Source organism: Toxorhynchites rutilus, chromosome 2 (genome assembly GCF_029784135.1).
Source record: "Toxorhynchites rutilus septentrionalis strain SRP chromosome 2, ASM2978413v1, whole genome shotgun sequence".
Lineage (NCBI taxonomy): Eukaryota > Metazoa > Arthropoda > Insecta > Diptera > Culicidae > Toxorhynchites > Toxorhynchites rutilus.
In genome coordinates, this window is record NC_073745.1 from 158,789,333 (window position 1) to 158,815,109 (window position 25,777).

General features: G+C 45.3%; 2 protein-coding genes across 2 annotated transcripts; one reads left to right on the forward strand and one right to left on the reverse strand.

Moving 5' to 3' along the window:
* Positions 1-1,323: 1,323 nt before the first annotated feature.
* On the forward strand, positions 1,324-2,007 carry LOC129767990 (coiled-coil domain-containing protein 86). Its single transcript, XM_055769330.1, has 2 exons — positions 1,324-1,652; positions 1,708-2,007. Exons 1-2 carry the CDS (start codon positions 1,441-1,443, stop codon positions 1,997-1,999), a joined length of 504 nt encoding a protein of 167 aa, XP_055625305.1. The 5' UTR covers positions 1,324-1,440; the 3' UTR covers positions 2,000-2,007.
* LOC129767989 (DNA replication ATP-dependent helicase/nuclease DNA2-like) lies at positions 2,001-25,777 on the reverse strand. The gene is made up of 10 exons (XM_055769329.1): positions 25,363-25,777; positions 24,947-25,294; positions 24,664-24,888; positions 23,972-24,605; positions 23,744-23,905; positions 23,014-23,681; positions 3,109-3,302; positions 2,629-3,043; positions 2,392-2,571; positions 2,001-2,322 (listed from the first exon to the last, which is right to left on the reverse strand). Exons 1-10 carry the CDS (start codon positions 25,615-25,617, stop codon positions 2,023-2,025), a joined length of 3,381 nt encoding a protein of 1,126 aa, XP_055625304.1. The 5' UTR covers positions 25,618-25,777; the 3' UTR covers positions 2,001-2,022.

Sequence of the window (25,777 nt, forward strand, 5' to 3'; positions counted from 1 at the left end):
GGGAAGCCTATCAAACTTTTTTATCGACCGGTACTGAATCGGCACATATGCATATCGCTCCATACTGATTAAGTCGTCCGACCGATCTATCGGCCGACAAAAGTCTGCAGTCTGGAGGGGCTCTTCGAGTTCCATATATTCCCGTCAACTATTCTCTTGGACTTATTTTGCCGACGTCAAAGTTGCCGGTGATTGTATATGTGAATGCTACCATACGATTTCCACAGAAGAATATTTGACTTTTCATTCCTTTACGTTGACTTCAAGGTGACGGGACGTTGTATGTGTAGCGCACTTAAAGTTCGCTACACATACAACGTCTTGTCAACTATTATCTTGGTTTTATTTTGCCGACGTCGAAGTTGTCGTTGATGATGTATGTGAAGGCTACCTTACGATTTCCATGGGAGAATATTTGTCGTTTCATGCATTTACGTTGACTATATGGTGACGGGACGTTGCATCTGTAGCGCACTTAATGTTTATTTTGAAATATATCATTCAATATATCATAATAACAACGATTTCGTTTGGAAACTATGAGGGTTTCATTTGTTTTTTCCAATAAATTTCAAGTCTGTTCATATCTTTGCATGTTTTTAAATATCTTTAAAATGGAGACATTTCTTTACATTTGGCATCACTGATTCGAACGTTAAATGCAGTTTTTGACGTTTTGAGGGATGCGAGTAAATGGAGTAAAACCAAAAAAAAAATTGAAGTAGCTCGCACGCCGGATCACACATAACACTGGCATGATGCGTTCACACGGTGTGACTCGTATGTTTACTCGCACCGTATAAAACCGGCTTTACATGATTCATCGAACAAAACAAAAATAATAATTTTAAAACCCAACTTTTGTTTTCGTTCGAAGAGTTTGATTGTAAAGATATTTATGAAAATCGGCTGGCAACCACCACTTGCGTTCACTCGCAGCAAACCACTCCTTAAACAGTTTCGCCGCGTTGAAATCCGCATCGCATTGCGTTTACTATGTCAGGTCCAGCGGTTTGCATTCGATTTGCATTTTGCGTGAACGAAATATCTTTCCCACGAACGAGCCCGCGTCCGCGCCCACATCGCATCGCTATGTCCTCGGTTTAACTCATTTAGAATCGATGTTTATTGTTTACCTAGTCAAATCAACACGAATTGGTGTTTAAGTGGTAAAGAAAAAGTAATAAATGTTCCGTTTTCGCAGTTGCATTTCATGAATCACTATTTTTTTGTTCTAGTGTAGAAGAAATTTATTTTGTGTATAAATAGAGTACAACTGAACAATTATTTTTCAAAGTACTCTTGACAATATCGTTTATTCGGTTCATTCGACCACCTGGAAACTCCCTGTTGATATTATTGGAAGCCGCAACATCTAAACGCACGTGTTATTTCTATTGAAGTCGTTTGTTTATTAAATAACATTTAATAAAAAAAACAATGGAAACTACATCCGTACCGGATATTTCTAACATTCTATCAAAAATCGAGAATGCTGATAATGTCAGCTTGTCAGAAGAGATAAACACCAAAAAACATTCGAAAAGCGCAAAAGCTAACGTTCAAAGTAAGGAACCAATAAAAAAGCCGGAACATGATATTCCCAGAGGCAAACCAAAATCTGGCCGTATTTGGAAAACGTCAAAAGAAAGGTACATCGAGCATCCGTTTAGTTCATGTTTCTGATTTGATTTTTTTTCATTATAGATTTGCGACCGTTAAAAAATCCGTCAAAGGCAAACCCATCAAGAAACACTTAGCGTATCGGGAAGAGATCAAACAGATTAAGAATCTGTCTCGTTCCATCAAGGAAGAACGTAAAATTCAGAATGAGGAGAAAAAGCAACGCAGCGAAGAAAATAAACGCCGACGTCTGGAAAACGAGCGGAAGTCCGAAATTGTACAGATAATCAAAAATCCTGCCAAACTCAAACGAATGCGGAAGAAGCAACTTAGACAAATAGAGAAACGAGATCTCGACAAAATAAAAGTAGTTTAAATTTGTAACTGAAAGTGGGTTTTTTATTCATCACAGTCTTCAAGCATATCCAGTGTACCTAGGACATCATTCCACTCGAAACCAAACGAGTTCTGTTGGAGGGTTATTCTACCAACCTTGGCGATGTGTTTGAAGAGCTCTCGAAACGGGGTATATCTCTCAAGGCACTGAGTGTCGCCGATAATGATCAACTTTTTCTTCGCTCGCGTTATTGCTACCGTCAGTCTTCGGCAATCTTCCAAAATTTCGTACTCTATGCCTTCTGAACTGTCTTTTGCTGGCACATCTGGATTTAGGGTTTTCGTGCATGTGTAGATTATTACCTAGCGGGAAAAATGTTATAGTATTGGGTAAATGTATGAAAGGGGTGTTGTTTTCCTTCTCTGACTTACATCTTTATCCTTTCCTTGATATTGATCCACGGTGTTTACTTCTATGTCCAAATTTTTGGGTTCAAATTGGTCGCGCGTTTTTTTGTAAAATTTCTTCAACTGTCCAAGATAATAGCTTAGTAATTCGACTTGTGCTTTGAACGGGGCTATTACACCGATAGCTTCGCCTTCGATGCCACTCTGAAAGGGAGAGTAAAAGTTATACACTTGCACAATTCACCGCTTGATTATTCCAACCTCGAGTAGTGTCATTGCTATGTAGAAGACCACTGCTGCCTCACAATAGTTTTTATACAGTGCTGCTGCATCAATTTTAGTTTCCGCCCGTCCCCATTTTGTGCTCTCGCCATATGTCACACTGCTTTTGAAAGTATTTTGTGTATTTATTAGCACGACTCCTAGCTCCAGTTGGGACGCAATAGCCCTCAGGAGCCACTTCTCCGTTTTATGTTTTTCTTGCACGTTTCGAATGTTTGGAAGCTTCAAGAATGAGCTCGCCACCGATTCATTAGCGCAAATCAATTTTCCTTTATATGAGAAATCGTTGGCCAGCTTTGTGATGGTTTTATTCATGCGATATTGTGCTGGTAGGACACAACAGGATGCATCCTTGTCCAGGCGCAAGAAGAGACTTTCATCTGCTCCAAATGCTCTAGAATGAAAAATAAAATATTTAATTCTCTCTGCTTCTCATTGAAATGCAACAAATCGCTTCACTTTGCTTTGCGCGATTTTACAACTGGAGGTAGTTGATCCGGGTCTCCGATGAGGATGAATCTGTTTGAAAGCAACAATGGACGTATCACGGCGCATTGGAATACCTGCGTCGCCTCGTCCACAACGCAAAAGTCGAAAGTCCTTTGTGTGAACATTGCATGTGAGGATCCGAGACATGTGACGCCGACAATTTTCTATGTGAAAATTGAATATTAGAATATAAGTTTCGAATTTATTAATACACTTAGGGTATGTGTACCGATTATGGAGAAAATATGCCACCAACTTGCAGAAATTTGCGAAAAATACTCTATTTTTGTTCAAAAGTATACTATGGTATACTTTTTCTAGCAGTTTGAACTCTGTTTTTAAAGATTATCACTGATATTTTGATGAATAATTGACTAAATGGTATAAAAAATATGTTTGAAAATGCCACTTCCATGTACCCATTAGGGGCTGTCCACATACCACGTGGACAACTTTAGGGGGGTAGGGGATACGAAAATGTATACGTTTGTCCATGGTGAGGGGGTGGGAGTTCAGATAATGTCCACGTGGACATGTTAAACAAAAGTTTTTTAAAAGCACATTCAGATCTATTTTCAAAAATAAATGAAATCTGTTCTGCAGTTTTAAGAATGTTTAAACTTTTCGCCCATTTTGAGTACTCCATATTTATCCATAAAATGGTTATTTCGGATATTTTTCCATATCAGCGAACTTCTTCGCTCAAATATAGGGTTAGGGAAAAAGAAATGTATTTCTGATCGAAATTTGACGCTTTATTTAACATACTTAAAATTATCTAATTTAAGTCAAATATGCGCCGTTTTGTTCGCAAACGTGTTGCTATTTAGAAGGCAATTTCATTATCCCCCCCTTATAAAACCCCCCTCCTTATTCGCAAGAAACTCAGACAGCCAGTTTTCGCAAGCCTCTTTTGAGGCCAACTTAGTATCACCAAGAGCGTTTTGCATGGACCAACCAATTGCAATCACTTGTAGCCAGGTCCGGACTCTACGGTGGGTACAATAGTACATCCCATCCGAGCTCCCGTAGTTTCTGGCGGGTCATCAAAGATGTGTGAGGCCGTGCGTTGTCCTGGTGGAGAACAACACCATTCCTATTGATCATTTATGGCCGCTTCTGGTTAATCGCCTGCTTCAAACGGTCAAGCTGCTCACAGTAGAGAACCGAGTTGAGGGTCTGGCCATAGTTGAGCAGCTCATAGTGAATGATTCCCTTCCAATCCCATCAAACAAACAGCAAAACCTTCCTGGCCGTCAATCCGAGCTTGGCGATGGTTTGGGCCGGCTCACCGCGCTTTGACCACGACTTTTTCGCTTTAGGTTGTCGTACGTGATCCACTTTTCATCACCAGTCACCATCTTCTTCAAAATGGGTCGAGTTCGTTCCGTTTCAGCAGTGCATCGCAGACGTTGATTCGGTCTAAAAGATTTTTTTTGCTTCAACTCGTGTGGCACCCATACATCCAGCTTTTTTAGGAATCCAATCTTCTGCAAATGGTTCCAAACGGTTTTATGGTCTATACCCAGTTCCTGGCCAATCGAGCGAGTGCTCACATGCCGGTCTACTTGGATAATTTCAACGATTTTATCGGTTTCCACGACGATTGGCCTACCAGTACGGGGTGTATCTTCGACAGCCACTACCGAGAACGAAATCGATCAAACCAACGCTGTGCGGGGCGAATCGTTATAGTATCGGGTCCATAAACTACACGATTTTTTTCGGCCGCCTTCGTTGCAGTTTTACCTCGCAGGTAGTAAAAACGTAAAATATGGCGAATTTCTTGCTTGGTGGACTCCATCTTTGACGCGCTATAACTTGAGACTGAAAAGAACAATCACAACACCGTCAAAACGACACTTGTAGCACAGATTGTCATCTTTAAATAGCCGTATAGTATGACCCGATGCGATAAGTGCAACAAAAGATATGTTTAAGTGCTGCCATATATTGACAATATACGACATTTCTTTTCCCCAACCCAATATGTATTCTAAATGAAACTCACATAAACTGTGAGCGATCAAGTTTCCATTGGAAGTAGAGGATCATTGTTTTCAACTTCTAAGCTACGTCATTTGATCATAAATTGGACAGCAGAGTACATGTGGGGTGTTGATAACATGATGAAATGACCGGAATATTTGGAGGATTATCTAAATAATTTGGGAAGGACTTAAGGAAATGTGTTTGGAGGCGAATGAACTGCAAAGTTTAAAGCCTCTTAAAAACAAAGAAACGTGAAAAAATTAAGGAAATGAGTCCTATCCAAATCTCTATACCTGCACTTGTGTATTAGAAGAACCAGATTCAGTCCACCTTTTCTGAGTACCCTCGTTCCCGAATATTTCCCGAATTTTGCGACGTTCTCTTTAATACAGCTGAGTTAGGCATGCTCAGCAGCGGAGAGCGGTTTTTTTTACTTTGTTCTACCGAACGAAACACCGCGAGTAATCGGTTTTCCACCTTACTAACCATAGATGTAAGAAAATTGTTTATATATATAGTTTTAAAATTATATTTAAGAATTCGACTCCTTTAAACTTAAGTTACTGAGCCTGCAAAAATAAACGAATTAATAAAAAAAATACCGAACGAAAGATTGGGATGTTACAAGTGAGATTTCCGTTATTACAACATTCGTGTTTTTTTTTCAAGAGGCTTTGAATCCGGGATTAGATTACATATTTTGCACCACAGCTAAGAGGAAACTGCTATCAATTAGATCAACGGCATAGTGGAAATCACAAGCGATAAGTCTTCCTATATTTGAAATTGAACTTGATTATTCCACGTTTTATGAAATTAACCGCATCGAAAATACTTTTGTTTCAAATTGGAGCATTTTAGGCCATCAAAATATTGTTTTATTAGTTCTGATTTTCGCTTCACTATCTGAACTTGTATCTCACTGTCAAAGTTCAGTAAAGAAGTATGTCGAAATCCATTAGTTGTTTCTCCATTGGAATGCTTTCGACACATTTTTCTTAATAGTATCTTGATTAGCTTCATTTAAAACAACATTCAATTGTGCTAAATCATTTCAGAAGTCTTCAGGAAAACTAAGTTCAATAGACACTTGTTTCTCGGAGATTTTCTGCAGGTGAATGATTTGTCGTTGGTTTTCTCGAATGTTCTCGAAAAGCTATTTGGAAGGAGTAATATTTTGGGCATAATACCAGTTATCATAGTGGAATTATTACATAAATGATTAAATAGATTTCCATACGTATTAGAACAAATGAGATAGAAAAGAACGAAATTTTGTTTTAGCAACTTTAACCCATCATTTCATACAGTTGCCATTACCGAGCTCCTCCTGCAGCAAACGATTTAACATATTTTCAAACTATATTGGTAGATATATTGGTAGGAAGAGGTGCAATCAATCAAAGAATAGAAAACAACCGCAACTACTAATAATGTTTCGTATTTTTTTCCTTTCCAAAAAAGGATTTAGGATTATGATCCGAGTAAAACGATTTCAATGTTGCAGGCTCCGGAAGTAAAGCAGTTTGCGTTGCATCGAAAGAAAGATGCGCTGCCTGAGTCAAGAATTGTCTAGTGTAATTGTGCCTCACGAGCACTCCGAGAGAAATCTGGATATTCAATGCAGAATGGTCGCTAGGAATTTGTTATTAAAACAAGTTTTCAATGCGAAAAACCAAAACAAAGGACATCTTTTTTCTTTATTTTAATTGTTTTTTATCATTATAAAAACACAAAAAAGGACTAATTTAAAATTGAATATAGACACAATGCAATTATTTCTTTTTTCCAATTAAAATATATGGAAGAATGTCCACGTGGACTACAGGGAAGGAAGGGTTTTTTTTGGCAGACTTATCTCACTTCTTAACTAGGCGAACCTAGCCAGAATTTTCACCTGCCCCCGGGCTTCTGAATGCCAAAGGGGGACTAGGCTCTGCGGAATGCACGTATCTGCATGCTCGTGCTGTTTTAGTCCTGACCGAGGAATTGTCGGACAATCGCGCAGGTGCTAAGGATGACCGACTTTTGGATGCCGGCCAATTCCTTCTCGATGTTCAACACCTTTAGCGCTTCCAGAAGTGTCTTCGGGATAATTCCAGTTCCAGAGAGAACGACTGGAACAATTCTTGGGACCTCCCTTAGCCCCCACAGTTCCTTGAGCTCCACGGCCAATGGTCGGTACTTGCAGATTTTGCGACCGTGGGTCTCCTCCAGATTCTGGTTCAGTGGAATAGCGACATCGATGATGGTGACTTTGCGGTTGCTCTTGTCGTAAACCATTATATCTGGGCGGTTGTGGTGGATCGAGAGGTCGGTCAGAACAGTGCGATCCCAGTACAGCTTGAAACGGTCATTTTCCAGGACAGGTGCAGGCAGGTACCGGTAGTTTGGTACGTTGTCTTCCAGTAGAGCACATTGGAGCGCCAGTTGTCGATGAACAATACGGGCCACGTTGTTGTGACGCTCGGTGTAGGCTGCGTTGGCCAAAACGGGACAGCCTCCCATAATGTGCTCTATGTTTTCACCTGGTTGATGGCACATCCGGCAAATGTCATCAACGTCTTGATGCCAGACGTACCGCCTGCAGTTTCTCGTCGGCATTATCCTGTCCTGGATGGCTATCATGTCGGCTTCTACTACTGAAGAGAGTTCACCACGCGTTAGCCACAGATTAGATGCGGCCTTGTCGACGTGTGGCCGGTCCAGTTGATGGGGGTGGGCACCATGCACTGCCTTCTGCTTCCAAGCTGCAATCTTCTCCTCCACTGTCTGCAGATTGCAGTTTAGTTGGTACTCCGCTTGCGCCAAGTGCAGAGCGCTGTATCCTCTGTCAGCGGCGCAGACAGCCCGGTATAGCGCGTTTTGGTTGGCGCGTTCTGCGAAGTACTCGCGCAGTTGTCGTACCTGGGCAACACACAGTGCAGAAATGTCGACGATTCCAAGTCCCCCTTCTTTGCGTGGTAGTGAAACTCTCTCCAGTGCCGATTGAGGATGGTGCATTCCGGCCTCTTTGAATGCTTTCCTCATCCTCCTCTCAAGGTCCTCTAGGTCAGTTTTGCTCCATTTGACTACACCAAAACTGAAGGTTTTTTTTTTTTTATAGAGGTGAGGAACGCTCTACCAGCCTTATCTGGGAAGGGTTAACCCAGACGTCGAGTGGGGATCGCACCCACAAAAACCAAGCCCTCTACTCGTTGCCTTATTCCCCCTGGGACCATATCTAGGCGACTACTTCAGGGGGCGGCTGTGCTCATGCACTCTTCGAGTTTTCAACGCTGACTAGCGTTGTCCTTCCCTTTTTCTCAACATTTTTTTCTCTCTATTCGCTTTTCATTCCACTGCGCTTATGTCCTCTTCGCAGGCATCCATTTACCCGTCGAGACGTGTACCGATTCGGAATTGCCCTCCAACTTGACGCGCAACCCGTCACAGTCACCCTCGCGGGATTTCTCACCTGTCGAGACGTGCACCGATTAGGAAGCGCCCTCCAACTTGACGCGCGCCCCGTCACAATCACCCTCGCAGGATTTCTCTTCCCAGCGGAGTGCCGATTAGGTAGTGCCCTCCTACATGACGCGCACTCCGTCACAGCTACTCTCGTGGGGTATACACCATTTTGATCACGGCTTCATCCTTCGCGGTGTTTCTCCATCCAGGCCACGATCAGGCGTTGCCAGGCAGGCATTTTTGCTGTTCTCCGTGGCAGTATCCGGTTACCTGTCGAGACGTGCACCGATTAGGAAGCGCCCTCCAACTTGACGCGCGCCCCGTCACAGTCACCCTCGCAGGATTTCTCTCCCAGCGGAGCGCCGATTAGGTAGTGCCCTCCAACATGACGCGCACTCCGTCACAGCTACTCTCGTGGGGTATGCACCATTTTGATCATGGTTTCATCCTTGATGCTCGCTCCTTCGAAACGTTCGCAGTGTTTCTCCATCCAGGCCACGATCAGGCGTTGCCAGGCAGGCATTTTTGCTCTTCTCCGTGGCAGTATCCGGTTACCTGTCGAGACGTGCACCGATTAGGAAGCGCCCTCCAACTTGACGCGCGCCCCGTCACAGTCACCCTCGCAGGATTTCTCTTCCCAGCGGAGCGCCGATTAGGTAGTGCCCTCCAACATGACGCGCACTCCGTCACGGCGGCTCTCGGGGGGGGGACTATCCGGTACTACAGCCGTCTCGATTATTCATCTCTTATGGTCAGGCGTTATCCGCATGCTGGTCGGTCCTCCACTTCCGCTGTAGCTCGGACATGATATGTACGATTGCACTGTTTACTGCGTTCCAGGTGCCCTCGTCACGACACATTTCCTCCACGATGTTCCCAGCATGAAGGGTAGGCAGCCCCTCGCGCACTGTGGTGAATCTGGGACATTCGAATACGATGTGTTCCGGTGTTTCCTCCACATTTCCACACTCCGGACAAAGAGGCGATCTTGCGTGTCCGAACCGATGCAGATACTGCCTGAAGCAGCCATGACCAGACAAAAACTGCGTTAGATGGAAATTTACCTCTCCGTGTTTCCTGTTCACCCAGCCCATTAGTGTCGGTATGAGCCTGTGCGTCCACCTGCCGTTTTGCGCGGCACTCCACTCTTGCTGCCACCTAGCCATCGACTCCGCCCTCATTAGATTCCGGATTCCTCTGGTTCCCCTCCTCCTATAGCACTCGCTGTCCTCCGCCAAGATGATGTCTATGGGGACCAACCTGGCTATGACGTAGACCGCTTCTGTTGACACGGTTCTGTACGCACTCGCGACTCGCATCGCCATGAGCCGGTACGTACTATTCAGCCTCTTCGTGTTCCGCTGAGTTTCTAACGCCGCGATCCAGGCTGGACCACCGTAACGTAGTGTCGATGAGGAGACACTAGCCAAGAGGTGCCTCTTGCTGCTGCTTGGGCCAAAGTTGTTGGGCATGATTCGTGTCAGTGCATTGATTGCCTTCGTTGCTTTTTTACAAGCGTAGTCGACGTGACTGTTGAAGTTCAGTCGATCGTCGATCTGCACCCCCAGGTATTTTAGGTCTCGCTTCGAGGTTATCGAGTGCTCTCCAATTGTGATTTCTGCACGTTGCACCGCCCTGCGGTTGCTGAAAATCAGCATTTCCGTCTTGTGGTGGGCTATCTGCAGTTTCACACTTTGCATCCACCTTCCGATCATGTCTAACGACTCGGTCGCGAGCATTTCGACCCGTTCCAAAGATTCCCCTGTAACGATGTCATCCGCGAAGCCAATGATCTCCACACCTCTGGGCAGATTCAGTTTTAGTACACCATCGTACATACTATTCCAGAGCGATGGGCCCAGGATAGAGCCCTGCGGAACTCCCGCCGTAGTTTTAATCTGCGCCTGGCCCGTGTTTGTCTCGTACACCAGCACACGGTTCTCGAAGTAGCTTCTCAGTATTCTACACAGGTAGTCTGGGACTTTCATCGTGTGGAGCGCAGTCGCGATGGCCTCCTAGCTGGCACTATTGAACGCGTTCTTAACGTCGATCGTTATCACTGCGCAGTATCGATTTCCTCTGAGCTTCTGTTTGGATGCTCTGTTGGCTCTTTCGACCACTATGCGAATGGCATCTACCGTGGATCTCCCTTTCCGAAATCCGAATTGATTATCGGACAGTCCACGAACTCCCTCCGTGCATTCCGTCAGCCTATTAAGGATGATTCTCTCCAAAAGTTTCCCAAGAGTGTCCAACAGGCATATGGGTCTATACGATGCTGGACCACCCGGCGTCTTTCCTGGCTTGGGCAGTAATACTAGCTGTTGTACCTTCCATCGATCCGGAAAGTAGCATTCGTCTAGACATTTCTGCATGGCTGTCCTGAACATATCAGGGAATGCTAGGACTGCCGCTTTCAAAGCTACGTTGGGGATTCCATCTGGGCCAGGCGCTTTCTTCGTTTTTAGGCGTTTGATAGCTGCAACTAGCTCATCGTTCGTCACATCTCTGCGTTCGATGCTATCCTCATCCTCTCCATATGGCGTGGGTGGCCAGGTCGTTGGGTCGTGCTGCGGAAATAACCCTTCCACGATAATTTTTAATTTTTCGGGACACATTTCGGAAGGTGTCGTTAGGCCCCTGAGCTTCGCCATCACCATTCGGTAAGCATTGCCCCATGGATTGACGTCCACGTCCCGACATAACTCCCTGAAGCAATTAGATTTGCTCCGCTTAATCGCCCGTTTAAGACTGGATCTAGCCTCTCTGAATTCCACTCTCCGCTCTTCTCTGGTGTCTATGCTTGACCGTTGGAAACGTCTTCTGGCGCTAAGGCAGTTGGCCCGAAGCACGCCAAGTGCCTCGCTCCACCAATAGGCTGGAGGTCGCTTATACCTGGGTTCCCTTTTTCTTGGCATTGTTATATCACATGCTGTTGCTAGCGTTTCCGTCAGTTCATCCGCGTTCATGTTCAAGACGTCGCTTTCCACGCGTAGTGCTTCGATGAAAAGGTCCTTGTCAAAGGTTTTTGTCTTCCACCTGCGCGGGCATGTCCTATTTATCCGTACTGCCACGGAGTTTCGTTGGCCAATGGTATAACGGATGGCTTGATGATCACTGTGGGTGTATCCTTCACATACCCTCCACCTCATTTTCGTCATTAACGAAGGACTGCAGAAAGTCAAGTCGATGATGGACTCTCGACCCTCTCGGCGGAAGGTACTAGTGGTGCCCTCGTTGCACAGGGTAACATCCAACTTGGCTAGAGCTTCTAGTAAACTAGTCCCTCTCGCGTTGGTGCATCTGCTTCCCCACTCTACTGCCCAAGCATTGAAATCCCCTCCTATAACGACTGGTTTTCGTTCGGCGAGCTCCTCGGTGAGGACATCCAGCATATAGTGGAACTGGTCCATCGTCCATCTGGGAGGTGCGTAGCAACTGCAGATAAAAATTCCGTTGATCTTTGTGATCACGAAACCCTCGCGAGACCTCGAAACTACCTCCTGAATGGGATATCGGCCCATGACCTGGATGGCGGCCATTCCTACTTTATCCGTCACCCAATTACCGTTACCGGGGGGAACGCGATACGGCTCCGCGATAATTGCGACATCACATTTTGTTTCTGTCGTTGACTGCCACAACAGTTGCTGTGCGATGTCACAATGGTTGAGATTAATTTGGGTTATCTCCATCACTGTTGGCTTGCCCACGCCTGTTTGTACACAGGGCAATTAAAGCCTCCCGTCATATGGTCATTACTGTCCTCTTTTTCGCAGAGCATACACCTTGGTTTTCCCTTGCAGTCGCTGGCAAAGTGTCCCTCTATTCCGCATTTCCTGCACAGTTTGGATCTATCTGGCCCCAAGCAGCCTTTCGCCAGGTGGCCGAAGTTTAAACACTTGAAACATCGCTCCAGTTGCTTGGGAACAGGCGGAATGATTCTAAAACGACCCACAGCCCAGCAGACGTTTATACTCTCTAACTTCAGTAACTTGTTCGCTGCGTCCGTTGAGAGACGAATCGTTGCGGTCTGCGTCCCGCGATACGCCTTTCGTAGTCGGATTTTCATCGGAACATCGAGAACCCTTTCTACAAGATAAGATCCTTGAATGCTGAGCTCCTGATTTCTGGGTCTCTCTTCAGCTCGAACAGCATTTCGCCGTTCTGGGTGCGCCTGGACTTCACCACGCTCTCCTCCAGTTTCTTGAGGCCAGGGTCCTCTCGCATTTTTTTAAAGAGATCAGCGTATGATACGTTGCCCTTCGCTTCGACGATGAGTGCATCGCCTTTGTCTCTCGCCCGCCGAGGATTAGGCTTCTTGTCTTTTGGCCCCTGCCACTTTTCATTCTCTTTCTTATTTTTTTCCACTATTTTCACTTTTCTCTCGCTCTCTTTTTCTTCGTTCCTTTGTTTTTTCTTGTTTCTTTTCGTAACCGTGCTCCAGTCGTTTCTCTTGCTATCGGTGCTGATCTGGTCATCGCTGTCACCCAGCTCTTCGCTGTCGCCCTGGGCGGCACTATCGTCTTAATCATCGTTGTCGTGATCGTCCTTGCGTTTTTTGAACATTTCTTCTTCTGCTGGTGAATCCTTTTTTCTTTTTTCCGAACGGTTTCGACGAATCTTTGGCGTCACCTGTCCAGCTGCAGCTCTTTGCAACGCTTCTGCGAGTGCCTTCTCGGCGGTTTTCGTCCTTTCGACGAGTCCATCGTGCTCCTTCAAAGCTCGTCCCAAGAGAGATCTTATACCCGACATCCTGGTCTTGATCTCCTTATGCACGTTGGGTTTGTCCTGCACGAAGGTGTCGAGTTCTTTGACCTTCAACATGATCGTGCTCAGGATGCTATCTCCAGTCAGCCCTCCTTCCTGGGTTAAACTACCGCTGGACTTTGGCAGGAACAGGGGATTGATCCCCCGACTTTGCTGGGTCTCAGGTATTCCTCCATTACTGCCGCTAGGGCCTGGTGTTTCCACTTGTTTGAGTATTGGCGATCGCAGAAGCTTTTTACTACGAATGAACGCGTTGGCTTGGTCACCTGTATCCATCATACTCTCTCTTCGTTCTTCGTTGGTTTTGTAGGTTGTCTCCATTTTGGTTGGGTCCCAACTTCGGGCCGCTATCTCCGCTCGTTGTACATAGTCGCCTTTTTGTGATCCCATGGTTATCTATGCAAGCAGTGAGGCCATGCAGGGGTTGACACGGTCCTTCATGGGGACCGTGTTCAGAGCCGGATCAGCGCAAGTCAGGAATGTGACATCTGATGCCTAGTACCTAGTGCCAAGGCCTAGACGAGCATCGAACGTACCCGAAGACTTGCCAAGTTGTTACCGGGACGGGGGCAACCGTACTATTAACCCACACGCCATTTCAGGTAGGTGTCACCCTTCCTTACTCAGGGAGCAGAATAGCACGACTGTCGGCTTTTAGCATCGCATTTTATCCGTTTTCGTGTCTTGTCCATTTTCCATGTCATACCAGTATGTCGTAATCAGGATCTTACTGGCGTCGATCCTGATGTGCTCGGCACTCCTCTCGTTGCTCCTGTACACGGTATTTCCCCCGTGCATTCTCATAGGTTTTACCGCGCCCTTACTCGCGTTGTCACCCGATTAGTCGCCTTCTACGACAGGGACAGGGACGTAGACCCGAAGTGCTATTCTAGGCCGGCAGCTCCACGGCTCCACGGGGTATAGTCAATGTCCACGCTTGTACACGGAGGGGGAGGGGAGTCTAAAATCGTGCTTTGTCTGTCCACGTGGTATGTGGACAGCCCCTTATGGTAATAGTGTTCCTGGAGTTTCGTAACAAGTGTACCTATTATGGTAATAGTCGGTGTCACATGGAAAAAGTGTTAATAGGATTCAAATAATACTTCAATAATAATTTTTAAGTAAAACTATGCCTCTAATTCTTATTTCTAGTGTGCAATACTATGTCGTTAATTCCACACTCGACAAAAAATATGGGAACGTAGCGCGAAGTCGAAATTTTTAAGTGATTTTAGAAACGCTGTAACTTTGTGAAAAACCAACGCATGAAGATGGGATGTACATCATTTTAAAGCTTCATTTGAAGCTTCTAGTTTTGAGATGGTTTGTTTGTTAGTTTGTAGCATGTTCCAGGTCCTGCCTGGGGGAGTCTTCGTGTTTGTCTACGCGGATGACATTCTTCTGATGGCAGTGGGTGACACCCATAGGATTCCACGCATCAGGATACAGGCAGCTACCAATGTCATCGGCCGGTGGGCGGCCGAGAGAGGATTTAGACTTTCATCGAAGAAGAGCAGCCATATGGTGATTTGCAGCGACAGACATCAGGGTCCCAACTCCAGGGTCCAGCTATACAAAAACAACATTCCCCGCCGAAAAACGCTAAAGATCCTTGGAGTGTTTGTTGACCACAAACTTAGCTTCCTCCGCCATTTCGAGGAAGTTAAGAAGAGCTGTGCCACTCGGTTGAATCTGTTGAAAACCATTTCCAAACCGCACCGGAGCAACAACAGAAATATCCGAGTACGGATGGCTAAAGCCATCATCAACAGCCGCCTCACCTATGGCCTTGAACTGACGTGTTTGGCTGGAGACAAGCTCCCAAAATCTCTGGCACCGATCTACAACAAAGCACTACGGACTGTCTCCGGTCTCCTGTCATCAACACCAGCTGCCTCTGTCAGCGCTGAAATTGGCGAACCTTCTTTCGATCTAATCACAGACTCGGCGATCGTAGTCAGGACTGCTAGTTTCTTGTTGAAAACCAGCGGTAGAGGGGAGACCCACCTGACCGCCCTTAGCAACACGATCCTGCAGCGGGTGGCGCATTCCAACCTCCCCCCGGTGGCAAAACAATCCTGGTTTGGTGCGAACGACTAGAGGTTCCCAACTGTTCTCGTCGAGAACGGTATTAGGGACAACTTTCGAGCCGGGGCGAGCTCGATCGGTCTGCTAGAATATTTCAAGGCCATCATAGCAGAAAAATACCGTCTCCACGAGATCAGATACTCGGACGGCTCAAAAGGACCATCGGGAGTTGGATTTGGGGTAAGCGATACTAATAATAGTCTGATTTCCAGCAAAAAACTCGCGGACGTCTGCCAGGTCTTCTCGGCCAAAGTGGCCAGCATCTTCGAGGCAACTACAACTCCATCTTCCAAGCCGTTGTTGGTCGTCTCCGATTCGGCAAGCGCCATTGATGCCATCGGTACGACCAGGTCCAAACATCCATGGGTACAGGCCATCAGGAAGTACATATTGCCCGACACTGTGCTCATGTGGGTCCCCGGACACAACGGCATCGCAGGGAATGAAGCGGCCGACCGGTTTGCCGGAATCGGTCACACCAGACCGTTCTTCACCCGGGATGTGCCGCTTGACGATGTGAAGTTGTGGATCACCAACTCTTTCCGCATCTTTTGGACCGAAAGGTGCTTCGCAGAGAGGGTGCAGTTTCTCAGAAAAGTCAACGGCACGATTGCCAGTTTTGACGATGTTAAAGGGATGAGAGAACAACGAATCCTGTCCAGACTGAGGACCGGTCACTGCTCGGTCTCACACGGATTCAATAGAAGACCCTTCCATCTACTCTGCGACCTCTGCCAAATCCACAACTCCACTTCTTGTGTGGTTGCTCGAAATTTGATGATCTGCGAAACCTTCATGGAATCAACGGGAGTGTAAGAGACATCTTGAGGGACGATCCAGCAAGAGTAGCAGCGCTTGTCTGCTACCTAAAAGATGCCGAACATTTTTTTAAGATCTAGCGTCTGAACAATGGTTCAGACAAGAATATCCTTGTTCCTTCCTCTCCTTTTGGCCTGGAGCCATGGGTCAAACAAGCAAACAGCAAGTTTTTCGTTAAGTTATGTTTCGCAAAAGAATTTATATTTGTTTAATTTTTACGTCCAATTTTTATGTGATAATTTTATGTGCAATCTGTTCCCAACTAAACCTTGCGGCAATGCCGTCGAAAAAGAGGAGAACCAGCCCAGGAGGCTGAAAACCTCTCAAAAAAAGAATTTAAAAAAAATGTATTAGGTGTAGTGGATAACAATACTGGAAAGAAAAAAAAAGTTTTCAAAATTTCAAAAAATTCTGTACAAGAATAATTATTTATTATTCGTTGTTCGGAAATTTTTGCCTAATTTATGCTTTTATCTTGATCGATTCTCTTAATTGTCTTTCTCTTACGATCACCATGGACAGATTTTGTGCCACATAATTTCAATATGCAAAGAACATCATCCAATTATTTGAATACAAAATTTAAATAAAAAAAACTAAGAACTTCAGGGATGATAATCTGAGAGAGGGTACACTTAATTAACTAGAAATCAAAAAAGAATCAACAAGCATTACAAGTTCCGGTTATGATTTATCTTCTGTTAATGAAAAATTATTGTTTTTTTCTAATATCCGGTATGCGGCCGGATACCAAATATTGATCGGATAGGAAGGATACCGAATATCCGTTTCATCTCTAGATTAGACTGTTGTTGAGTGCTTATCGGTTGTAAAATAACTGCCTGCTTCTCGTTGCTAGGCCTTTCTGCTAGCTGACAGGAGAATCACAAAGACGTGAGGGTCGTGATGCAGTTCTCGCTTCTCTTCAGGAACTGAAGAATATTAACCCACTCACCTAAGATTTAACATTCAACAGAATAGATCAAACAAATATGCTTCGATCGGACACGCTATTTCACTACACTACTGAGCGTTCAAAAGCGCCTATGAAATGCAATTGCACAGCGTGAAAACGTGAGGTACAACCATAATAGCATAACAACCATAACATAACAACGTACAACCAAAATAGGAACCAGACTTCCTGTGCGCGCGCTTTATTTTCGAGGGACGAGTATCGATTTCCTCTTCCTCACAACCCTTTCATGTGCAAGCGATGAGATCGGGCTTTAGTACACGGGCTTGGGATTGACTCTTTCTCTTTTCTTTCGTAAAACACTGAGAAGTGTCCAGACTTCCTTTGCGCGCACGCCTAAATTTTGAGAGACGAGTATTGATTTTCTCCTCCTCTCAACCCCTTCATGAGCAAGCGATGAAACCGAGCTTTAGCACACGAGCCTGGGTTCGGCTCCTTCTCTTCTCTTTCGTAAAATATTGAGATGCGCTCAAGAATACCTCGTTGCACCTCAAAATGAGCGATGTACATGTGTTGTATGCATGTAAGAGACGCTCGCGTATTAGTCCTCGCGAGACTTTCCCATGTACCTGCCTCAAAGTGACATTTGGTGCTGTCGGGGGAAGTTGTGCTTCTGGTGTTAAAATTTTAATCTTCGTAATATGATACGTACAACAATTAGTGATGTAGAACTGTTTCACATAAATATCGCTGCTAAAGTCATCTAATAAATTCATTCATTTGTTGCACACAGCTCGCAATGATTGTGTGAGGTACGAGGCTGAATAGCGAAAAGCATATTGTCTCTTGTACGTGCTGTGCGAGATCTCAGAAGGCCTGATCAAATTTCACATTGAGGCAGTTACACGAGTAAGTCTCGCGAGCACTAATGCACGAGCATCTTTTCGTGTACACAACATGTTCGCGCACGAAATAAATTATCTAAGCAAACTATGTCGAATGTCAAATTAGAATTTCGCCTCCATGCCAACCAAACAACCAATGCTACGCAACAGTTAAAACAACACATCAGTAATGTTTGTTCTTATGGTAACCAAACAAATCATACCAAGCAACCGTTAAAAACAAATATAACAGCGAATACGATTGGCCACCTCAAATTGTTCTAAGGGTATAAAATGAAAACCAATCTAGGATTTGATTTATTAGTGATCAAACCTTCCAAGTGAATGTTCCAGTTCCGGCCCTCCCAGTGCCAGTGCCAAGTTAGCTACTACATTCCGTGGTGACGACGAGTTCCAGTTCGGGCCCTCCCAGTGCCATTGCCAAGTTAGCTACCACATTCCGTGGTGGCGACGAGTTCCAGTTCGGGCCCTCCCAGTGCCATTGCCAAGTTAGCTACCACATTCCGTGGTAGTGACGAGTTCCAGTTCGGGCCCTCCCAGTGCCATTGCCAAGTTAGCTACCACATTCCGTGGTGGCGACGAGTTCCAGTTCGGGTCCTCCCAGTGCCATTGCCAAGTTAGCTACCACATTCCGTGGTGGTGACGAGTTCCAGTTCGGGCCCTCCCAGTGCCATTGCCGAGTTAGCTACCACATTCCGTGGTGGCGACGAGTTCCAGTTCGGGTCCTCCCAGTGCCATTGCCAAGTTAGCTACCACATTCCGTGGTGGTGACGAGTTCCAGTTCGGACCCTCCCAGTGCCAGTGCCAAGTTAGCTACTACATTCCGTGGTGGCGACGAGTTCCAGTTCGGGCCCTCCCAGTGCCATTGCCAAGTTAGCTACCACATTCCGTGGTGGTGACGAGTTCCAGTTCGGACCCTCCCAGTGCCATTGCCAAGTTAGCTACCACATTCCGTGGTGGTGACGAGTTCCAGTTCGGGCCCTCCCAGTGCCATTGCCAAGTTAGCTACCACATTCCGTGGTGGCGACGAGTTCCAGTTCGGGCCCTCCCAGTGCCATTGCCAAGTTAGCTACCACATTCCGTGGTGGTGACGAGTTCCAGTTCGGACCCTCCCAGTGCCAGTGCCAAGTTAGCTACTACATTCCGTGGTGGCGACGAGTTCCAGTTCGGGCCCTCCCAGTGCCATTGCCAAGTTAGCTACCACATTCCGTGGTGGTGACGAGTTCCAGTTCGGACCCTCCCAGTGCCATTGCCAAGTTAGCTACCACATTCCGTTGTGGCGACGAGTTCCAGTTCCGGCCATCCCAGTGCCAAGTTAGCTACTACATTCCGTGGTGGTGACGAGTTCCAGTTCCAGCCCTCCCAGTGCCAGGTTTGCTACTACATTCCGTGGTGGCAAAGAATCCAGTTCCGGCCTTCCCAGTGCCAGGTTTGCTACTACATTCCGTGGTGGCAAGGAATCCAGTTCCGGCCCTCCCTGTGCCAGTTAGCTACTACATCCCGTGGTGGTGACGTGTCCAGTTCCGGCCCTCCCAGTGCTAGGTTTAGCTACTACATCCGTGGTGGCGACGAATCCAGTTCCGGTCCTCCCAGCGGCATTGCAAGTGCCAGATTAGCTACTACATCCGTGGTGGTGACGTGTCCAGATCCGGCCCTCCCAATGCTATTTAGCTACCACATCCCGTGGTGGCGACGTGTCCAGTTCCGGCCCTCCCAGTGCTAGATTTAGCTACTGCAACCGTGGTGGCGACGAATACAGTTCCGGCCTTTTGCTGTAAAAGTGGTGGCGTTTCCCATAACAGTTGGCTAGGTCGCCAACATTTGGTCCTTCGAGCCGGATACTGAGCTTCGAAGATTGTAAGTAGATCAAGAAAGAAATTATCAAGAAAAAGTATCGTGTTTCAACTAAAAACACAGTATCGCCTCTGAAAGGCGTCGAGCTATTGACAGCAAGAAGGATTAAATTAGTATCCTGTGCCACGTTCAGCGTCAACATATTTCCAGTGCACATTTTGATAATCGATTTGTGATTCAGTCATCGTTGTTAATTCAATCAATACGCGACAGAACACCATTTGAATTTTGTTAATCACATTCGGAATTTTAATGCCGATCGAACATACACCGATAAAACCATCCACAAAAAGTGATACAATGAAACATGTGAAACAGCTCGTTCATCAAAGGGGTCAGATAAGGGCTCGAGTTACAGCTATCGTCAAGCTTCTCGATGCTGCTTTAACAAATCCCGCCCTCACCATCGTGGCACAAATTAAAGCATATTCTAGAAAATTGGAATTAAATTCCAACCGGGGGAGAATGTTCGCGCACGAAATAAATTATCTAAGCAAACTATGTTGAATGTCAAATTAGAATTTCGCCTCCATGCCAACCAAACAACCAATGCTACGCAACAGTTAAAACAACACATCAGTAATGTTTGTTCTTATGGTAACCAAACAAATCATACCAAGCAACCGTTAAAAACAAATATAACAGCGAATACGATTGGCCACCTCAAATTGTTCAAAGGGTATAAAATGAAAACCAATCTAGGATTTGATTTATTAGTGATCAAACCTTCCAAGTGAAAGTTCCAGTTCCGGCCCTCCCAGTGCCAGTGCCAAGTTAGCTACTACATTCCGTGGTGGCGACGAGTTCCAGTTCGGGCCCTCCCAGTGCCATTGCAAAGTTAGCTACCACATTCCGTGGTGGCGACGAGTTCCAGTTCGGGCCCTCCCAGTGCCATTGCCAAGTTAGCTACCACATTCCGTGGTAGTGACGAGTTCCAGTTCGGGCCCTCCCAGTGCCATTGCCAAGTTAGCTATCACATTCCGTGGTGGCGACGAGTTCCAGTTCGGGCCCTCCCAGTGCCATTGCCAAGTTAGCTACCACATTCCGTGGTGGTGACGAGTTCCAGTTCGGGCCCTCCTAGTGCCATTGCCAAGTTAGCTACCACATTCCGTGGTGGCAACGAGTTCCAGTTCGGGCCCTCCCAGTGCCATTGCCAAGTTAGCTACCACATTCCGTGGTGGTGACGAGTTCCAGTTCGGACCCTCCCAGTGCCAGTGCCAAGTTAGCTGCTACATTCCGTGGTGGCGACGAGTTCCAGTTCGGGCCCTCCCAGTGCCATTGCCAAGTTAGCTACCACATTCCGTGGTGGTGACGAGTTCCAGTTCGGACCCTCCCAGTGCCATTGCCAAGTTAGCTACCACATTCCGTTGTGGCGACGAGTTCCAGTTCCGGCCATCCCAGTGCCAAGTTAGCTACTACATTCCGTGGTGGTGACGAGTTCCAGTTCCAGCCCTCCCAGTGCCAGGTTTGCTACTACATTCCGTGGTGGCAAGGAATCCAGTTCCGGCCCTCCCTGTGCCAGTTAGCTACTACATCCCGTGGTGGTGACGTGTCCAGTTCCGGCCCTCCCAGTGCTAGGTTTAGCTACTACATCCGTGGTGGCGACGAATCCAGTTCCGGTCCTCCCAGCGGCATTGCAAGTGCCAGGTTAGCTACTACATCCGTGGTGGTGACGTGTCCAGATCCGGCCCTCCCAATGCTATTTAGCTACCACATCCCGTGGTGGCGACGTGTCCAGTTCCGGCCCTCCCAGTGCTAGATTTAGCTACTACAACCGTGGTGGCGACGAATACAGTTCCGGCCTTTTGCTGTAAAAGTGGTGGCGTTTCCCATAACAGTTGGCTAGGTCGCCAACACAACACATGTGCATCGTTCGCATCGAAACGCGACGAGGCATTCCTGAACGCATCGCAAAATTTCACGTACGAGATGAGAAAGAGCCAATCCCAAGGTCGCTTGTTAAAGCCCGGTCTCATCGCTTGCACATGGGAGAGTTGTGAGGAAGAAAAAATCGAAACTCGTCGCTCGAAATTTAAGCGCGCTCGCTCGGCTGCCTTCTGCCTCGCTCGTTTGTTGCAGACAGCTCCCAATGACTTTGTGAGATGCGAGATTGGATAACGCAAAGCACACTGTATTTTTGCGTGCTGTGCGAGATCTCGGAAAGACTAATAGGAACATAGCAGCTCTGCATTCCAGCTCTGCAGCGATTTCCTACAACCATAAAAGGAACAAGGCAGCTTTCGATATTGCGAAAATTGGCACGTAGACGTGAAATTGTACCAATTATGGTAATACAAAAATACATGTTTATTTCGATCGTATAAATTGGTCAGCCACTTCACAGCATAAAAATCTCATTATTTTGATCGCCTATTCCTTAGCAAAATGCTAAGAAGTAAGCATCAATTGGACATACTGTCAAGGGGATCTTCGTAACCACTTGGTTACGCATTCGCTTACTAAGCGATCGATCTTGAGTTCAAACTCAGGACCCTCGATTGACCATCTTTGTGTTGTTATAGAATAACGACATCCACGCAACCATCATCAGCGATGGAGATGTATCCACGGTGGAACAAAGATCGATTCCTTTATACAACTGCTCTGTTCTGCAAGAAACATCGGGCTGCTGTTCTATTAATAACCCAACAATGATCAATATCAACTGTCTCCGCTGTCCGGGCTGCTGAACAATGGAAGAACACGTTACGCCTAAATGGCTATTACTGTACAATTTACCATAATGTAATGAAACAGAAAAGCATCACGCCTAAATGACTACTACTACTGTGTAATTTATAATTTATAGAACTATAAACATATGCACACACGATTAAAACCCGGCTCTGTTACAGCTAAAGCTAATAAGCCTAATAAATAAAAAAATGGGACACACTATTTTCAAACTAAATTTTCAACAATTTTTTTTTTCAAACGGAATCAAGTACCAAAATCGACAAAGAAGAGATTTATGATGTTTAAATATCATATTAGAACCTTAATAATAAATATGTTTTCTAAACCAATAAATATTACCATAATAGATGCTATTGCGATGATAGATACTTTTACTCTACTTACAAACGAGTTGTAGATGGCCGTAAGCTCCTCGGGAGTTGTGCAGTTTTCTGTTAGTGTTTGTTCTGAGAATTGTTTTATTGCTGGATCGATTCTGGAGACATTACCAAGTCGAATAAATCTAACATTATGAAACATTAATCGCTTCAGTATGTTATCAACTGCGGAATGCGTGTTGCTGGTGATGAGTACTGAATTGTCCATTGCTACCAGAAGACGAATTAGGGCGATCACAGTTTGAGTTTTCCCAGTTCCCGGGAGACCCTTGAAGAGACAATAGCTTTTGGTTCCAATCGCTGTTAGTATAGCGATTTTCTGATGTTTGTTTAAATCTTTCAGGATATCCTTGGCAGTGGCAGTCACAAGCGAAGATACACTTCGTGTGAAGGTGGGTTTTTCTTTATCAACAATAATACGCCTCAGAATGTCTGATCGCTCGGTATTATCCAATAGCACTCCGATGTTGGTCAAATTAAATGTCATGCTTGTTTGTGATTCGTACTTGTCCAGAATAAATTGTTCGTCCATTGAAAAAGTATGACTAAGGTCACGTTCCAAACACATAGTAACATCTTGTTTACCAATCGCAATGACCCGACCGGCCGCTACTGCAATTCTCTTGGAAGTACTGCATATCAAGTACTCATCCACCTCAAAAAACGAACTTACATCTTCATTGAATAAGAAACAAATTATTTTCAAAATAATATGCCATCATTTTTTCACACTTTACCGTGGTTACTAGCATCTCTGTGGTCAAAGTTCTGCTGGAAAGTATGAAAATACTCATCTCCTATTCTAATTACTCGACCAGTGAGCTTGAGGTTTGTAACAGCTCGCTTCATTTCCATACGAACCTCTGGGGTTTTTGTCCATAGATGCTTCAGCTTGAAATCTGTAACAAGAGTCAAAATTGTTTAATCTGTTTCAAAAGCAACATTTACCACCTCCGTATACTTGCTTCTTCTAGATTCTTCGTGCTCGAGGAAGATAAGACCAGCCCAATGAATGAAATAATCTATGTGCTTGTCCGTCAAATGGCTCAACGATTCATCAGCAATCAGTTTAATAGCGTGATCATCCGAAAGATTCCTTTCTTCGCGTTTGAGGTATGCTGTACAGAGGACACTATATGGACAACGCGAACAAACGTGTCGGTTGTTCAACGGTTCTGGGAGTGGCAATATATCTTTGGAAATGTTGAAACTATCACTGGTAATATTTGGAAGTCCTTTCGATAAATAATAAGCAACTTCGTTTCGTAACATAATCAAATCACGTTTCATGTTACGGTTACTTAACACTGGGGCACATTTCCCCTCTCGCAGATACAGCAAAATACCCTTCTCCACGTGATGGCCAACAAGATTCATCATCATTTCGTAAAGCACTATCTGTCCTTTGTGCTCTGCGGAGAAGCTCGCTCGGCCTGTCTTCAATTCTAGAGGCATCAGCTGGAACTGCTCTTGCGGGGAACATCTTGCTTTAACTGTCACGTCAATTTTACCCTTCAAACCCAACTGATGACACCAGACATTTTCCTCAATATCTTTTATAGTGTTGATCTGTAGATCTGATTTGCTGTTCGATGATGTCTGAAAATATAGTCGTAAATTAAATTGTAGATGTTTACGCGGTGTCATCTCGAATAACCTGATTGTAAGAAACGTGTTTTCTTAAGAAGTCAAAAATTTTGGGATAAAACTGCTCCAATTCTTTCGAGGCATCTGCTTGGCTCATTTCACAAGCATAGAGCATATGTGCAATTTCTTTAGAGTTGACGTATTTCTTTCCCAGCATTTTGATATCATCGATACTTGTTAGCTGATCTCTGAGTATCTTCTGTAGCAGCTCGTGGATTATCGTACCCACAGTCATCTGAAAAAAAAAAACAATATGAATCACTGTTTGCAGTGACAAATAGTCACAAATTTACGATTTTATTATCAGAATCAATTCCCCTGAACCGTTCCTGCAGGACGCCTCTTCGTTGACAGTAAAGAGCTCCCACCACAGATGTACCCGAGACAAGGTGGTCCGGATCGGTGACTAACATTCCACCATTGGAGGTAATTTTATACAAGTTACTAGATGTGTCGAAATGTCCACTAAGTGAAACGACATCTCCTTCCTGGATATGTAATGTTGTCCACGGAGGCTCGATGCAACATTTTGCTTTTGCTCCACTGCTTTTTTCCTCTACAGTTAGAATCATGCATCGCGCTTCATGCAAAACGGAAATAATTTTGCATCGTTTCCAGGTACTGAGATCGAGGGTGTATTGCTTAGAGAATAATTTTTGAATATTGTCATTAGTATTACGGACAAGCTCAAATAATTAATAAATCATACCTCAGCTTCGTTTAGAGCATTTTCAAAAAAATCGTCATCCTCATCAAAAAAATTTTCCAAGTGGTCGATTTGTTTGGTAATTTTATTCATTCTCGAACCTATTTCCGTGGTATAACCGGTAACGTCCAGCTTCGGCAAACATTTATTTCTTTTCACGGAAGGTTGTATTTTGCCCACATCATCGTATTCATTCTCGTCGGTATCGGAATTAGAAACATTCGACTTATTTCTTTTAAACGCCCGTTTTCCGTCCATCGAGTTACAATGTGCAAATCGTGCAAACAAGTAGTAACGAGAAACCGCGAAAATATGAATTGGCGCTTTGTGTACAAATAAATGTTTATTGTTTGCACCAAGGCGCGTAGAAGTATGTCCTAAGGTGGGCCAACTTGCTAACACCACTCTTCAGCCATCT

Bases quoted from the DNA above. Each gene is read 5' to 3' on its own strand.
- LOC129767990 (XM_055769330.1), top strand. From the start codon at position 1,441: ATGGAAACTACATCCGTACCGGATATTTCTAACATTCTATCAAAAATC. The intron at 1,653-1,707 runs GTACATCGAGCA...TTTTCATTATAG, and splicing joins TGGAAAACGTCAAAAGAAAG to ATTTGCGACCGTTAAAAAAT.
- LOC129767989 (XM_055769329.1), bottom strand. From the start codon at position 25,617: ATGGACGGAAAACGGGCGTTTAAAAGAAATAAGTCGAATGTTTCTAAT. The intron at 23,906-23,971 runs GCAAGTATACGG...CTCTTGTTACAG, and splicing joins GCACGAAGAATCTAGAAGAA to ATTTCAAGCTGAAGCATCTA. The intron at 23,682-23,743 runs GTAAAGTGTGAA...TATTCAATGAAG, and splicing joins CAGAGATGCTAGTAACCACG to ATGTAAGTTCGTTTTTTGAG.